Raw genomic sequence first — 16,893 nt, forward strand, 5'->3', positions numbered from 1 at the left:
TCATTGCATAGGAAACACTATCAACGCCCCCTCGCTATTGTATGTCTTGAGTGTTTTGACAACATAATCAAAATAAAACGGTCATTTCCAGACAAAGCAATATGAAATCATTAATTTACTGTTGATGCAGCTGCAGTCAGATCTACATTTACATTTACATTTATTCATTTAGCAGACACTTTTATCCAAAGTGACAATTGGGGAATACATCAAGCGATTCATCTTAAAGAGGCAAATAGACACAGGAAGTGCTCGTAATACCACGTTTCAGGCATTGTTCAAATAAGTACAAGCTAGACTGCGGATTAAGTAAAGAGAAGCAAAGTTTTTTTTTTTTTAGGATGAAGTCAGATGGTGACAAAAGAGATGAGTTTTCAGTTGTTGCTTGAAAATTGTCAGTGAAGTGGAATCCCAGTGATGAGGGTGGACAGGAAGATCTGATTATTCACAGTGTCAAAAGCGGCAGATAGATCCAGCAGAATAAGAACTGATGATTTGGAATCAGCTTTTGCAATGTGCAAGGCTTCAGTGACTGACAGTAGCGCAGTCTCAGTTCAATGGCCACTCCTGAAACCTAACTGGTTAGCATCCAGTTGGTTATTCTGTGAAAGAAATAATGATAGCTGATTGAAGACAACTCGTTCGAGTGTTTTTGCTATGAATGGAAGGAGAGAGACAGGTCTGTAGCTATCTATAAGCGAAGTGTTTACTGTATGTTTTTTGAGCAGTGGGGTTACCCGAGCCTGCTTGAATGCAGTGGGGAAAGTGCCTGTGAGGAGAGATGTGTTGATGATGTGTGTGAGTGCTGGTAAGAGTGTAGGAGAGATTGCTTGGAGAAGGTGTGAGGGGATTGGGTCTAGTGGGCATGTTGTAGGATGGCTGGAGAGGAGAAGTTTAGACACTTCTGCCTCAGTGAGGGGACAGAGGGAGAAGAGGGAAGTTTTAGGGGTGGATGTGGTTGGTTTGAGTACAGGAGAAATTTTGATACTTCTGCCTCAGTGAGGAGACAGAAGGAGAAGAGGGTAGTTTTAACAGTGGATGTGGTTGGTTTGAGATCCTGTGTGTGTGGAGCTGAGAACTGACTACTGATTTTTCTAGTTTTGTCTATGAAGAATGTGGCGAATCATTAGCTGTTAAAGAGGTGGTGGAGGGGGACAGAGGAAAGAATTTAATGTTTTGAAGAGATTACATGTGTATGGAGCACTGTTGATCTTGTTGTGGATTGATCTAGTACAGGTTGTGGTTGATCTAGTACCGCTTCATCTTTCAACAAAGTTTTCTTTCTGAACTCTTCATGACACTGTGCCTTGTTTTCAAAACAAAATGCTTCAAAGTCCGAATAATCCTCTGACACAATCCGATATACCATTAACTGATTTGCAGCTTCATCTTACATCGCTCTCTTTAAACGTTAAACTGACGCTTCACGCTCTGCATCTGTGAACAGTAAACCCCGCCTACTTTGATTTGATTGGCCATCTCAGTCATTTTGACATTGACGAGCGCTGTTAGACCGCTGACGCTTTGATCTGAAGTGCCTAGTATGTGCAGCGGTCGCGCGCGCATCCGTAGACTAGTGCAAGTTAATTCTCACACTTTAATAGTATTTATAGCTCCTAGCAGGCTGTGTGACTATGAGAAGTTATTACCTCAAAATGTACGTCAGTATGTAGTTTTCCTTATTGCTCGCATGCCAGCGATTATCCCTCTGCGTGATTATCACTCGTGTTGGCACGAGTGCTGTAGGTTGCCGACCCCTGTGCTAGCTGCTGCTGCCGCGGGCCCGCGGCTGCTATCTGATCTTCAGAATGTGAAACAAAGAAATAGCTGTTTATAAACACAGCACTGTAATAATATCCATGTATATTTGCTGAAGCGCATCCTGTACTGTACTTTACTGTCAATACATAGTTTGTCAGATTGTTAGTTGTGCTTTTACGTTTCAAAATAATGATTCTATCAAAAACGGTGCAAAAGCGCTCAAAAAAGTGCTCAAAATATGCTCTCACCAGACACCTTTCCTCTCCACGGCGCAGCTGAACGTTCTTCATCTTTAGCTTACTACTTTAGCTTAGTTTTACTTTCATATATCGCTTTTATCCGTGCCGCCGATGCGTTAGCCTTTCAGCGTGCCATTTTCACCTTCAAAACAGTCCAAAAAACTACAAATCCCGAGCGCAAAACAGCTCCAGCACTGACCTGGATCCTCTCTCTCTCCCTCCTGTCTATTGACCCAGAGGTGTCAAATTTCACGGCTCTGAGTGGCCGGCGCGCTTGAGCGGCGTGTAATATGACCTATTGCAGCCCACTGAGCAGCTCAGAGTTGTAAAACATAAGAGCCGCTGGCAGGAGCTGCTATGATTTGCAGAGCGTGTGTTTGTCAAAAAAATGCGTATTTTTTGTCTGGTGCGCTTCTGCGAGAAAACAGTGTATTTCTCACCAATGCGAGCACACAGAAATGTGAAAATGGTCTCGTTCGAAAGAAGAGATCCTAATCTAAAACATAATATAGAGTTTGTGGCAGTTTGTGGCTGTTTGCAGGTGACTGAAGCAGAAGTGTGAGTAGGAATGTGACACATCTGAATGTTTCCTCAGAGGTATCAAATTTCACATCGCTATTCTATTGAAGATCATTCGATCTGTTATTGTCACACAATAAAATAAACAACATATTCAAATTCCTGAGAATGAGAGCTTTCTTGTGATATATGACTTGACTGTTTTGTGAAAAATATAAAAAATACACATTCTTCTGAAAAATTCTTGAGAGATGAGACTCTAAGCTTTCAAATGATACCATATATGGAAGGCTTTACAAATGAAGCATAAACATTTTTTACGTGGTTTTGGACCCGTATCCAGATCCGCAGAGTTTAAGGAAGAAGCTCATGCCAACAGCACGAGCTCCAAGAACCAAGTCTTGTTGGGCCAGTATGGTTCCACCAACAAGAGTTGTTCCATGTCCTCACTGACTTTGCACAGAGTCTCTGCTGGCTCCACAGTAAGAAATGGCAGGTGAGTTATGACATGCGATGGCAGCAAACACCTCCCTGATGGTTGATATACGTGACTGTCACCATGTTGTCTGTCACCAACACGTGCTTGCCCTGGATCAATGGCCAAAACCTCATCAAGGGCAGAAGCACCGTCATCAACTCCAGGTAAGTGATATGCCAATGCGACCAAGGGCCTGTCCAGACCCCAGAGGCTTCACACCCATTGCATAAAGCAACCCAGCCCAACTTGGAAGCATCTGCTGTTACAACAATGTGTCTAGACACTTGTTCTAAGGGCACCCCTGCCTGTAGAAATGAAATGTCATTCCAAAGACTGAAAATTCAGTGTGATGCTCACACAGTGTGTACCCTGGTGCCATGCCCATCTCGGGACTCGGGTATGAAGCCAGTGCTGAAGCAGTCTCATATGCATCAGTCCTAATGGCATAACTGTGGCTGAGAATGCTGCATGTCCCAAGAGCCTCTGAAAGTATTTGAGATGGACCGTTGTTTTGTAATTGAGTGTTCTCAAACAGTTCAGCACTGACCACCCACGATCCTCTGAGAGGCATGCTGTCACAGTGACTGATGTCCCTGTGTGCACAAACCAACTCTCACAATTGAGCTAGAATAAGCCAGTTGTCGAGACAGTTGAGAATGCGAATGGCCACTTCCCTGAGAGGGGCAAGGGAAGCCTCTGCAACTGTCATGAAGACGCGAGGAGACAGGGACAGCCCAAAAGTAAGAACTTTGTATTGATATGCTTGTTCTTCAAAAGCAAACCAAAGAAACGGCCTGTGCCTTGGAAGGATCAAGACATGAAAGTACATGTCCTTCAGGTCTATTGCCGCAAACCAGTCTCGGTACCTGACACATGTATACATGCATGTGAGCATTCTGAACGGGAGCCTGTGAAGGGCCCGGTTCAGCACCCTTAGGTCTAAAATTGGTCTGAGCCTTCTTGGGTATAATGAAGTAGGGGCTGTAAAACCCCTTAAAGTCCATGGGGACTCACTCAGCGGAACCATTCTTGCCTTACCATGCTCCTCCCTGATGCAAATCACTGTGGCCTCATATTTTGGAAAAGACCATGAGCAGCAAGCGCAACGTACCTATGGCCATATCCTTACAAGCAGGACATGAGCCATCAACGAGGGTTGCTTCGGCGTGGGCATGGCCCAAACAATGAATTGTGCCAGTCACTTGGAAAGATTTAGAAATCACAAAAAGAAGGACATGGATGGAAAGGCATGATGTAAACACATGATTCCACCTGTGAAGCTCTTTTAGAGAAGTTGCTCTTTTAAGAGGAAATTTGCTCTCAGAGATCACCATTGTAACAGATGGACAAATCAGACACATTATTATTTGTTATATTTAACAAATAATCCAACAGACCCCTCACCCAACAATCAGACTGGGTGCCAGGATGTCTGTGAACGACGCCCCAGGATACTGGTTAGCATGGCAGCCAGGAAACCTCAGGCAGATACAGTAACATAGCTTTTATGGCTTAATGGAATGCAGAGCAACTCTCACTCCATTTCCCCATAGGAAAGACACATAATGCCCATAAAAAGGGACTCTTCCCCATTCATTCATAGAGAAAACCTTCTATGAATGAACATGCATATCTCCAGGACATTGTGTGAAGTTTTGGGCTCGTTACTCAAAATTGTAATTTATTACTCGTTACTAGGGATGTAATGATTACTGGTTTGACAATAAATCATGATAAAATTCCCCAGTATTAACCGTTTCATATTTTAATTATCATTATAACCGTATTCGATTACCGCGATTTGAACAACTGATGATAAATAAATACTGTAGCATAAAGCACAGTTTTAAGTAACACTCTCATGTGCGCACATCACGCAGAGTAGTTTCGTTTTGTGTGAAAAGACGGCAGAAAAGCTGGGAGGTTTTAAAAGAGTGCTAAGGGCATAGGTGCCGATTCCTGAGCCCCCACGGAAAAACACGGGATAGTCTCCGTTCATTTTAACCAATAAAAAATGGATTGCAGCTTTTACGACTTTATTCTCATTTTCATAGTTGATTTGAAGCTGTTTTTGGCGTTATTTTAATGGCAAATGTCAAGAGTGCATTATTGTAATACGAATATATATAGTGATCATGGCTCTGCGCTGATCAGATACTACGTGTGTGCGCCCTCAAACTTTGTCCTGTGTACACGCGAATAAGTGCTTATTGTAAACAGGTATTTATTAAATCATTTTATTTAGTGAAGCGCAACCTTCATAGAAAGAATGCGTGTATTATTTGGTAACTAATGTATTTGCAGAATTAATGTTATATTTAATCGGACTTGATGCCAGGATGTCTGTGAATGACCCCCCAGGACACTGGTTACCATGGCAGCCAGGACACCTCAGCCAGATTACATAGCTTTTAAAGGATTTTTTATTGGCTTTTTTATCTGGCTGAGGTGTCACTTAATTCACTTCGAAACAGACACATAAGTCCCATAGAAAATGACGACTTCTCATTGATTCATAGTCAAACCTTTCTATGAACGAACATGCATATCCCCAGGACATTGTGTGTAGTATTGCTGGTTTTGTATATTGTCTTTTGTATTGTATACTGTTTATGCATGCCTTATGATAGAATTATTAGATAATGTAACCCTATTGGTACCGTGTTTGATATCAAAATAACCTTATTTATTCCACGATCCATTGATGCATACCACCTCCACATAACATGCATTGCATGCTTGCTGTATTAATCAGAGTATAAAGGGACATAATACTGCCTGTCCACTTTGATCATGCAAATGAGCCAGCTTTCAAACAAAGAGTCGTAAACTTTCCCTCTGAAAGTTTACGGTACTAATGGTTCACTGACCCTTTGGAAGTGTGACCTCCATAGAAGTTAAAAGGCCTCACATCCGTGGCCCGCTCTTTCTCTCCTGCTGCACTAAATGCCCTTACACTTACCTCTTGGACATCTAGTCCGACCACGATCAGCGGGACCTCCCCCGTGCCAGCAGGACTCCAAAGTTGCAACCAGCCATGTTGCAACTTTCAAGGCTTAAAGTTTTTCGTCACTATGATGGATTTCCGTCAATTGGAAAAAACGAGGGGAAACAAAACATGTAGCCCATTGTTGTTGTTGTTCTGCCGGCTCAGCTTTTCATTTCAATTATATTCAGTCATTCCACCGAAACAGCTGGCTCATAACCACACAATCACTTCTAATTGGTCAGTAGTGCATGCATGTGGTGACGGGAGAGGGGGGTATTAGCCTTGTTAAAAAACAAGAGTTTACATTTTAAGCTAGCATGTCCGTTATGGACGCGCTGCTTTTGGAGGAAGGTTCGGATGTCACCCATCGACAAGTCCATTAAAAACTAATAGAGATGGGCTTGGCTTGAAGAAACAGGGGAGGATGGCCGCTCGCTCCGATCCTGGTGTAAAAAGCCAGGTGCGTGTATGTGTGTGTAGTATGCCATTAAAAAACTTCAGTACAGCAGTAATGGCAAAAAAGTGCTTCTGTGCCATCAATCAGAAGACGCACACAAAGCTGCCGTCCGTTCTCTTAAGCATACTTCCTCCCTGCCTGGTGCATCATCTACCACATTCGATGTATGGGCATCTATGGCTGACCGTGTATGTGACCAGAAAGTGCATGTATGTGCATTCTTAGCTGAATAAGACCTGCTGCTCACTCTGTCGCCGCCACCAGTGGAGGTAATCAAGTCGGTTGCTAATGATCAGAGCATACTTTCCAAATGATCAATATCTAATAAAACTGAAATGGGTCTCAAGAGTAGCCATGCTTGAGGCATTTGGTTTCAGTGATAAAAGGCAGAAGTAAAAAGCACTATAGAAACAGTTGCACCATAAATGCACTTTTTGTTCTGATGTTGGTGCTATTAGTTTTCTTCTTCTGTTCAGTGTTAACAGGTTGAGTTAGAACAATGTGTTATAATTTCTTATTATAATGTTCAAAGTATAATGCTCAGGTGAAAACAGAATTTATTATAATTATTATAATGTCCAGGGTGTAATGGCTAGGTTAAAAGCTCACTTTGCGGCAAAAGTATTCTCTGTTGGCTTTTATTATTTGAGAAATAAAAACTTGTGTTGAAAATGTCACGTGTAGTCCATGATGAAGACAAAGAAGATGAATAAAAATCAAACAGGGTTTATTAAAGAACTCCAATATACTCAAAATAGAATAACAGTGTGGTAGAACACAAACAATACCAGACCCTGAAGATTGTGCAGACAGGAACTAAGGCTACGTCCACACGAAGCCAGAGCTTTCCCTAACCGATCTTTTTTTTCTCCTTGTCTCAAGAAATATCTGCGTCCACACGAAACCACGAAACCGACACAAAATGATGTAGTATACATGCCAGACCAGCATGTGGTTCTGTAATTCTGCCACAGAGATACACTAAAAATGGAGAAGAAGACTTGGACTACGCGCATAAACCTTGCGCGCGGTATACAAACGAACATGGAACAGTACATTTATTAATCTGTGTTAATGTTAGTTAATAAAAAGACAATCGTTCAGTGTTTGTTCATGTTTTTGTTGCCGTTACGTGACGTAGCGGTGTCTGACTATGGGCGAGACGTGGGCTGATGACATCATCGTTTCAGAAAATATACGGATTCGCTGTCCACACAAAAACGCAAGGGTGGCGTTTTCAGATTTATCCATTCTGGGACCCGGTTTAAAAAAATATCAGTTTCACTCACCCAAAACGCCGGATCCGTCTGGACGAAATGCCTATACGATACAAAATGTATGCGTATACAGCTAAACGCATCTCCGTGTGGACGGAGCATAAAGTACAAACCAAATGAATGAAATAATGATTAACACCTGAGCTGATTAGATGGATACCATGACAACTAAAGAGTGGCGGGAAAACTAAACAAAGGAAAACATGTGACTGAAGATAACCAATCAGAATTCCATGAAAACAAAACTAATAGTCCATGAAGAAAATTAACTGAAAGTCTAAGACATAATGCCCCCTCCCGGAAGGTGCGACCTTGCGCCATAACGAAAATGACTAAACAGATGAGGGAGGGAGGGAGTGTGGAGGCTTTGGAGGGGGGCTAGGAGCTGGAGAAGGGCTGGAAAGGAGGAGCAGGCAGAGGGCTGTTGAGAACAGGCAGGCAGACAGGCAGAGATTCCACGGAGGGACAGATGATGAGAGGAGTGGCCAGATGTTACAGACCCAGAGCACTGTGAAGACGACAGCCCACAGCGGTGTTGATGGAGGAAGGAGCCAAGATGGAGGCGTGGTTGGCGACATTCGTGGGACAACTGGGATCCCACGGTGGCAACGGAGAGCTGATGGAGCCGAGCGACACTGCTGGCACAGGAGGCCCGGGCGGAGCCGCAGTGACGAGCATCCGAGGTGTAACCTGAGCTCCCGAGGCCTGAGGCAGAGCCGGTGCGACCGAAGACTAAGGCAAACCCGGCGGGAAGTAGGATCCTGCTGCAGCCGAAGGGGTGGAGATCCGAAGCACAGTGGGAGGCCCGCAAGTTCGTGGTACAGGGGTGACAACTGACCAAGGAGGAGCCGGAGGAACGAGGGAACCCAGTGGAGCAGTAAGGTTGAGGGTCTCTGGTGGCACAGAGGGTAGGAGGAGCCAAGGTGGAGCCGACAGGTCGATGGGCCGAGGTGGAACAAGGGGATCAGAGGCCGGAGGCAGAGCCAATGGATCCACCTGATTTTGCCTGGCTGGCGAGTGCAGGTCCTGAGGCTTCACCGCACCACAGGGCAACCCAGGGGAAGACACAGGGCTGCAAGAGGACAGCTTAGGCAGGGCTGGAGGACTGGCAGTATTAAATAGTGGAGGTGGGAGAGGGTGGTTGGGCGGGCGGGACCACAGATAACAGTTCACAGTGAATAATGGATGATAAATCAGTTTCTGTGGTGGTTAAATCTAGCGATGATGATGAATGTTCACACAGATCAGGGTGGGAGGCATTATTTCAGTGTCCCAGTCAATAAGCTAGTCCTGCCCTGAGTCCAACTCCACCAAAACACCCTCAGGGAGGGCTGTAGCCGGCTCACACCCCTGGTCAGACTCACATGGGAACTTCAGCTCTGGGGCATTAGTGGGCGTTGTTGTCACAGGCTCCATGCTAGCGGTGGGCGGAAGCTCTTCGTCTATATGGGGCTCTGGCATTGTCGTCTCCATGGTGATGGGAGTTGGTGGGTTGTGCTCTGGGTCTGTGCGCGACATCTGTGCGGTGTGGCTGGACGAGGCTGCTGTAATCCTCTGCTTCGCCCACTGTGAACGAGGATCCGTTCGTCCATAGCACGAAGTTGATTTAGCTTTGCAGGGATCTCCACGGGGCATGATGAATCGGAGATCATCGTCCAGTCCACACTGAAAATCCCTCCATTAAACAGACGTCGTCACAGGTGGCTTGATGGCAGATGTTGAGGAACAAAAATTGTTGCTCCATTCAACAGCTGATTGCCCCTCGATGGGGCAACATTAATAGAAGCAAGGTTCATACTTCTCATTTTTTGGGTCTGGTATTCTGTCACGTGTAGTCCAAGGTGAAGACAAAGATGATGAATAAAAACCAAACAGGGTTTATTAAAGAACTCCAATGTACTCAAGATAGAGTAACAGTGTGGTAGAACACAAGCAATACCAGACCCCTGAAGAGTGTGCAGACAGGAACTAAAGTACAAACCAAATGAATGAAATAATGATTAACACCTGAGCTGATTAGATGGATACCATGACAACTAAAGAGTGGTGGGAAAACTGAACAAAGGAAAACATGTGACTGAAGATAACCAATCAGAAGTCCATGAAAACAAAACTAATAGTCCATGAAGAAAATTAACTAAAAGTCTGTGACAGAAAAGTTATGCAAATGGTTAATTATTTGTATGACTACATCACAAAGAGTCAAGTCTTGTGTAGCAAATTAGCTCGAAAAGGAACTGTATATAAATAATTACAGTTAATTATGATTCATTACAATTATTTATATCAGCTGCCAGTAGTAACTTTAGCAGAATTAAATTGCCATCAACTAATCTGTTCGTCCAGTGAACATTCAGTGTAAGTTCATATAAACTCTAGGAAAGGATATTTCCGTGGCCACAGAAAATACTTTCATACAGTATTAATGCATTAGAGAATGTAGTAAGGATCAAAATCGTAAAGGGACAATTAATTTGCAAGGCAGAATCAGAAACTCATGTAATTTGTGCACTAGAGTTTTATTAACTAAACACTAACACAAACTAGTCTAACAAACAAACAAACAATCACTCATGCATGGGAAAGGACAAATGAGGCGTGATGGATGAAACCATCAGGAAAAACCAGAGAATGAAGCTATGAAAAGAGTCAGTTAACCACCTGAGTGAAACCATCAGCGCCGTTTTATAATGGGGTCTACAGCTTATACTAAACCTCTGTTTCGTTTAGTTAAATGCACGATACTTGCATTGCCTTGGTCGTTGACAAGTGTCCGTATGAAGTCTCGGATGAAAGTCTTGATGGTTTCAAGGGTTTGGACTTGCGATCACGTTCTTTCTGGTTTGAAGAGTGATGAATTCCAAAGATGTCCTGACTCGATGGTGATTGGGAGTTTCTTCCCAGGTGAAAAGTGAAAAAGAGCTAAGACAGACATCTGCTGAGATCCGAGGATCTTTGTTGAATGTAAAGACGAGGCCGAAGCCTGGCACACTTAAGGGTTCCAGGAGAGTTCTAGCTCACAACCTTATCTTCTCAGCATCTAACAGAACCGCAGACTGACTGAGCTATGTGTTGGAGCCCACCAGGCACGCCCGCACCGGCTCAGGCTCTCTACAAGGGCCGCAATCAGAAGATTTTAGCAGAAGACTTAGCAGAAGAAGGCATGGTGAGCCTTTTAAGGTCTGAGAGGATTCACGCCTCTCAGGATGGGCTTGTCCAATGAGAAAAGCTGAAATTCCAAGCGGGAGGTTGGAAATACTGGGGAGTTTTATGACCCTTTGTGTGAGAGAATGGTAATTTGCATTTGGAACTCGATTGGGTGTTGATGCACAAACTACTAAAGATTCTCAGAACACTAATATGTTGCCTATGTACCAACATAATATACACTCTCGTTTAGACCATCAGAAGACAAATTCATAGATACTAAACACGGTATAGGTAAGATTATATGAACGAGTCGTTCTATCATAAGCATGCATAAAACAGTATACAATACAAAACACCATATACAAGAAGATAGTAATCATACTGTACATAATGACCTGGGGATATGCATGATAGGAAGGTCATAGAAAAATTTGTGTGTGAATTAATGAAAGAAGTCGTTTCCTATAGCAGTATGTGTCTGTTTTAGAGAGAATTGAGTAGGGGGGAAGATCCTCACTACATACTTTTAGGTCGTACAATTTATCTGGTCTGGCTGAGCTGTCGTGGTTGCCATGGTAACCAGGGGCCTGGGGTCATTCGCAGTATGTTTATTGGGTGAGGGGTCTGTGACTATTTGTTAATCTAATGAATAATTGATTTGTTAAATCTAATGAAAAATGCTGTGTCTGATTGGTCCAAATGCTACACTTGTAAAATCATTAGATTGAAAACATTTACATTTCATAAAAGTGTGTAAATAATAAAAATGCAGTTCAAAATTGACTTTCTTTAAATGCAAATGCATTTGTGTAGTAAAGCACGTACTCAAAATTTTCAGTCAAAAGATTTTTTTGCTTTTTTGCTTTAACCCCTGAACTTTTCACCTGGGAGAAAATTCTCCTGACCACAACAGAGTCAGAATAACATCTTTGGAGTTTGTCACTCTTCAACCCCGAAAAATGTGATTGCAGATTCCAACACTATGGAACCTTCTAACCATCAAGACTTTCATCCAAGACGGCACCTGGATGCTCGTTCAATGGCCAAGGCATTGTACATTTAACTAAACAAAACAGAGGTGTAGTTTCCTTCATTCACTCTCACTCTTTGTGGCCACGAAGGATCCAAGATCCCGGTGCCGTAGATCCAATGATGAGGAGATCGAGAGGTGAGTAAGGTGCTGCTTCTCACAAAGAGATGCTGAATTTGGCTCCAAAGAACAGAACGAGTGAGCAAATCCCATGCTGGCCTATTTATACCTCGATGTCCGGTGTGTGGCCAGCTATGCAAATTTTGCTCGCCAATTTAATTGGCCTTTTCTCAATGATGTCAGGGGTGTCTGGGCTCCCAAGTGTGGCCCCTAGCGTTGGAATTTGACTCAACATCGAAGTGATCGACTGAAAGGGAACTGCCAACTAAGACAAATGAGAAGGTTATATAGCGCATGGATTTAAAACTGTCTGGCTGCTACAGGTTCCATGATGACAGAACACATCATTGGAATTAATGCCACAGTAACAGGGATATTTATACAGTCATATTCTGGGCACACACTCATCTGGCTGTGCTGGATGAGCAGTGGATGGAAAAATAGGGAAGGCCCCAAGCTTTTATCAGTCCATGAAAGAGACAGAGGAGATCTATGCCATACCTTTCAGCACTGCCATCAAGCCTGATTCACACATACACACGACACAATCTCCTGCAGCCTGTTATCCAAGCATATTCCTCTTGCATGAACGAACATCCAGTAAACACACATGTGCATGCACACACGCATGCTTGTGTTTTTTCTTTCTTTTTCAGGAAAGCAGATGGACACAGACACGTGTGCAAAAGCATCCATGCACAAAACCGAGATGTAGAGATAAATCCACAAATAGCACAGCATCAGTGTAAATAAAGGGCGTATGCCTTACAGCCCCAAACAATCTGACCTACAAGCATGACTCAAACATGCACATTTTGTTATATAAGAATGCACTGTTTAATCACCACACTCGCCAGCTCTGATGGCAGTGCCACAGGGCAGCAATTCTTATTGAAGCAGAGAAAGTAGTCAGAAAAAAATAAGACATAAATGAAAAAAAAGTGTGATGTCATGGTAGACCCAATAAAGAATGTGATGGGGTGATTCAATAAACAGGACTTTATGTGTGCATATAAGGAAATGTGGACAAAGACTAGGAATTTCTTCAAAATGCAGCATATTCTTTAAAGTCATGGTCTTTTTTCCTAGATCATGGTCTATGTGTCACTTCTTCTCTTGACCCATTTGAACAACCTTCTTTTGGCCACCAAATGCCAACTCACTGATGCCCTACCGCTAATGAATGGTGAGTCTTGTGATTGGTGCAAACAGATTTCCTCTGTCTGATGGCTGCCAAATGTTCCACATTGACAAATGTCTAAAAATATAACACTTGGCCTGATGGTCACCAAATGTAATAAGAAAGGCATATGTATTCTAGGATGAGAGGGAGGACATTTCTCCCTCTGTATTATATATTCTCCATGAACCTGTGTTAAATGGACCCTGACAATCCTGCACAAGTAAAAAAAAAAAAAAAAAAAAATGAGTATGAGGGGAAAAAAAGATATAGAGTGATCATGGCCTAGAGAAAAACATATGGAGGTAAAATTCCCATGTTTTCCATCTTGCATGAAAAAGTCCCGTTAAAGATTCTTTGACTCTTGAAAGATTAATCATGACTATAATCTCGAAAGAGTTCTGAACTATCAAATGACACTACATATTTATTTACATATGTCATCAAGTAATTTACAATTTGTAGTATACAAAATAAAGCTGCAGTAACAGTTTAAGGTTCAAGGCTAACATTTAATTAGCATTTATTTAATTAACAGTTAATTAGCATTAGGTATATTAATAAATTAATAAATGATTAATACAGATTAACAAATACTGTAACAATAATTATTGATTTTTAATTAATGATACCTAATGTATTAAAACATTACCAAACTGAAATTCATTCAATCAAGCTGAGGTTTCCAAATTCAGTTACCTCTTACATCTAAACAAAGAGATATACCGAATGCAGATCAGCCAGAATTGCAGTTATGTTGTTAGTAAATATAATGCAGTTTGTGAAATCTGTCTTTCTTTGAGCATATAGCTAGTCAAATTGCAAATGTCTAAATCTACTGCAGAAGAAGGACTGAGATAAACTCCTCTCATGTGGAGTTTGGCCACATACGCCACAGACTTGGCCACAGTTTTTGGCAGAGCACACAACTCTAAATATGAAAGCACTAAGCATGATCTTGAGAGTTACGTAACTATTAATTAGAATGACAATCCAGTCAAAATGTAGTCTTTAAGCATTTGGTATTTTGCAGATTTATGAAAACTACCAAACGGCATTGTTATGTTACTTTTTAAACATATTATATATATATTAAACATATATATATATATACATATATATATATATATTATATGCATACATACATACATACGTGTGTGTGTGTGTGTGTGTTCGTGTTCTAACCCTTTGGGCTGGAAAACATCAAACTAATCTGGCAACCCTGGTGTCATTTTGCCTGGAGCCTTAATTAATTTCTGACTCGTACTCTGCCGTAAAATGTTCATTACACTGGCTCCAATTAAATTAACACACAACTCTTTTTTTTGTGATTATTTGTGATAATAAACATATGAGAGATCATGAAAAAGTGGCTCCATCAAATAAATGGGCTTCAGGATCAGTCCTTTGACAAGTAATTTGTGGGTTTGGCTAAATGTTCATGCCTAGTGGCTTACCATCAGCAAAAAACAATAACAACATGGCCTGTTTTTCCCCATCTGCTCAAAAGCTTTTTCAGTCATGACATCACGCATTAGCTGCACACTTCATATGAGCTATTTATATACAGCCTATGGCCCAGCAGCGTATGATGTCATAGCAAGAGAGAGTGGATGAAAAAAATAATTTCAACACGAATTCAAATAAATATAGTATTCATTTTTTCATTAAGTCTAGACTGCATAACCGTATAGCAAAAATTACATTCCAGGAAAACTAGCTCATAGCAGTGGAAAGGGACTACATAAAGCTAATAATTTATGAATCACTTCCTGTTAGAATGTTAATTCCAGTCTTGCAGTCTCAGATGTGATGATAAGCAAAGCAACTGCTTGATAAAACACAGCCTGCATGTGTAGATTTTTATTCATTAAAAAAAATATTAAACAACACAAACATTTTTTTAACATCATTATAAATTAATGCTAAACATTTTCTGTTGATAGAAGAGCACCTAATGTATTCTTGCTAACAAAATCCATTGCTGTTATGTAAACCATAAAATTATGCTTTTGGTTATTTGCTTATGAATATAATTCATAGGGGAAACTGAACTTCTGTAGCTGCTTTTGACAGCAGGAAATAATTATGTAAAAATCTCCAGGTTAAACATTTTCTGACATATTAATCTGTTTTATAGCTTTACAGATTAGTAAAATGTGATTTGCATACATTTCAGCTCTAAAAAAAATTGCTTAAGCAAATCTCTTTGCTGATTTCATGACCCAAATTCAGATCTTTCTAGAAAAGTTTTCTGGGTATAACATTTGTTCCTGAAACAACCAACTATCTAGTCCACTGCATCTCCTTCTGGCAATTTTAACAATATAAAAGATGTACTCAGGACTGAGTGACTTAATGTCAATATATATTAGCCGACCACTAGTTGGAGGGACAGCTCAAGCATGACAGTCCATTTATGTATTTAACAAAAACATTGACATAGTTTTACAAGCAGGATCAGAATATCCAGCTTTTCAATTATGATATATAACGTGCATAGTAGAGTCCTTTTAGTTTTATCACTAAAAGCAAGAACAGACTGTAAAATGAAATGGGCTGCTTTCATACAATAAAATGAAATATTTCTTTCATATCTTACTTTCGTATTCAGAGAAATATGTACGAACACATGTATGTATGAGGTATTGTAAAAGTACTTATATATATATATGGTCAACATTGGTTCAACGTGATCTGACTGATGTGGCTCTATTTTCACCTACCATTTAAGTGACTTCTGCATTTAGGAATAGAGGTTAGCTGGCCTCATGCTTGAGTATATGAATAGAGCTCTCAGACTGTAAGAAACCCCCAGGATAAATTGAAGGAGGAGAACCTAGAGATGGTAATTACTTTATAACACAAGATTGAAAGAAAGAAAGAAAGAAAGAAAGAAAGAAAGAAAGAAAGAAAGAAAGAAAGATATATCGGGCCAATTTTTCACCTTCACCCAAAAACCACGATGTAAATATTTTAAAACTCATACATACTTATACGCCACATACTAATAATGTAAAGTCTTACCTTGATGCGAAGTAGTTTTCTTCATCTTTAATAAATTTCCACTTTAATAACACAAAAATAAAAATGTTTTTTTTTTTTCAACTTAAATCAGTTTTTTTTTTTATTTTTTTTTTTATTTAATATTTACATGACGAATGCCTTGGCGTCCAGTTATCGGTTCACGTGTAATCCGCGCGCTGATCTTGTTCAGGTTTGTAGGGCGCTAGTGTGCATCTTCCTCTTGTCAAGAGAGCGTGACGCGTGATAAGACTATGTAGGGCGCGCGCATATGCTCACATCTGCCATGAGCGCGCTTTTTTACACATAGTCTACTGCAAGACGGCTTTGGTGGCTCGCTAGCAATTCCCTGTTTTTGTTTCAAGGGTTTTTATCAATTCACTTAATTCACTTAATGAATAAAATTAAATAAAATCAGTGTTTTGGAGCAATAGAGTTTATAAGGCAGCATAATTGGACTCCAGATATGGGGCTTGAATAACAAAATACAAAAGAGAAACACAGAGAGTGCCACTATTGATGCAACAATGGAGGATCAACACTTTCTGATCCTCTGGAGAAAAGTTTTGTAACATTTACAGACCTATGGACCAGGCACGTGCAGAGGGGGCTGCGATGGGTGCTAGAGCACCTGCTCCTTTTCCCCTTGATGCCCAAAGTGCCCTTTTG

The 16,893-nt window shown here is 41.2% G+C and overlaps 1 protein-coding gene across 2 annotated transcripts in view; it reads right to left on the minus strand.

Moving 5' to 3' along the window:
- The window catches only part of LOC107656726 (septin-9-like), a 70,323-nt gene extending 53,872 nt beyond the window's left edge, over positions 1 to 16,451 (minus strand). For both annotated transcript variants that reach the window (XM_016444667.1, XM_016444668.1), the window contains exon 1: positions 16,228 to 16,451. In XM_016444667.1, coding sequence (XP_016300153.1) covers positions 16,228 to 16,252 — 25 coding nt within the window. In that variant the 5' untranslated portion in view covers positions 16,253 to 16,451. The remainder of the gene's footprint in view (positions 1 to 16,227) is intronic.
- Between the last annotated feature and the right edge of the window lie 442 nt (positions 16,452 to 16,893).

Source organism: Sinocyclocheilus anshuiensis, unplaced genomic scaffold (genome assembly GCF_001515605.1).
Source record: "Sinocyclocheilus anshuiensis isolate Anshui unplaced genomic scaffold, SAMN03320099.WGS_v1.1 scaffold3380, whole genome shotgun sequence".
Lineage (NCBI taxonomy): Eukaryota > Metazoa > Chordata > Actinopteri > Cypriniformes > Cyprinidae > Sinocyclocheilus > Sinocyclocheilus anshuiensis.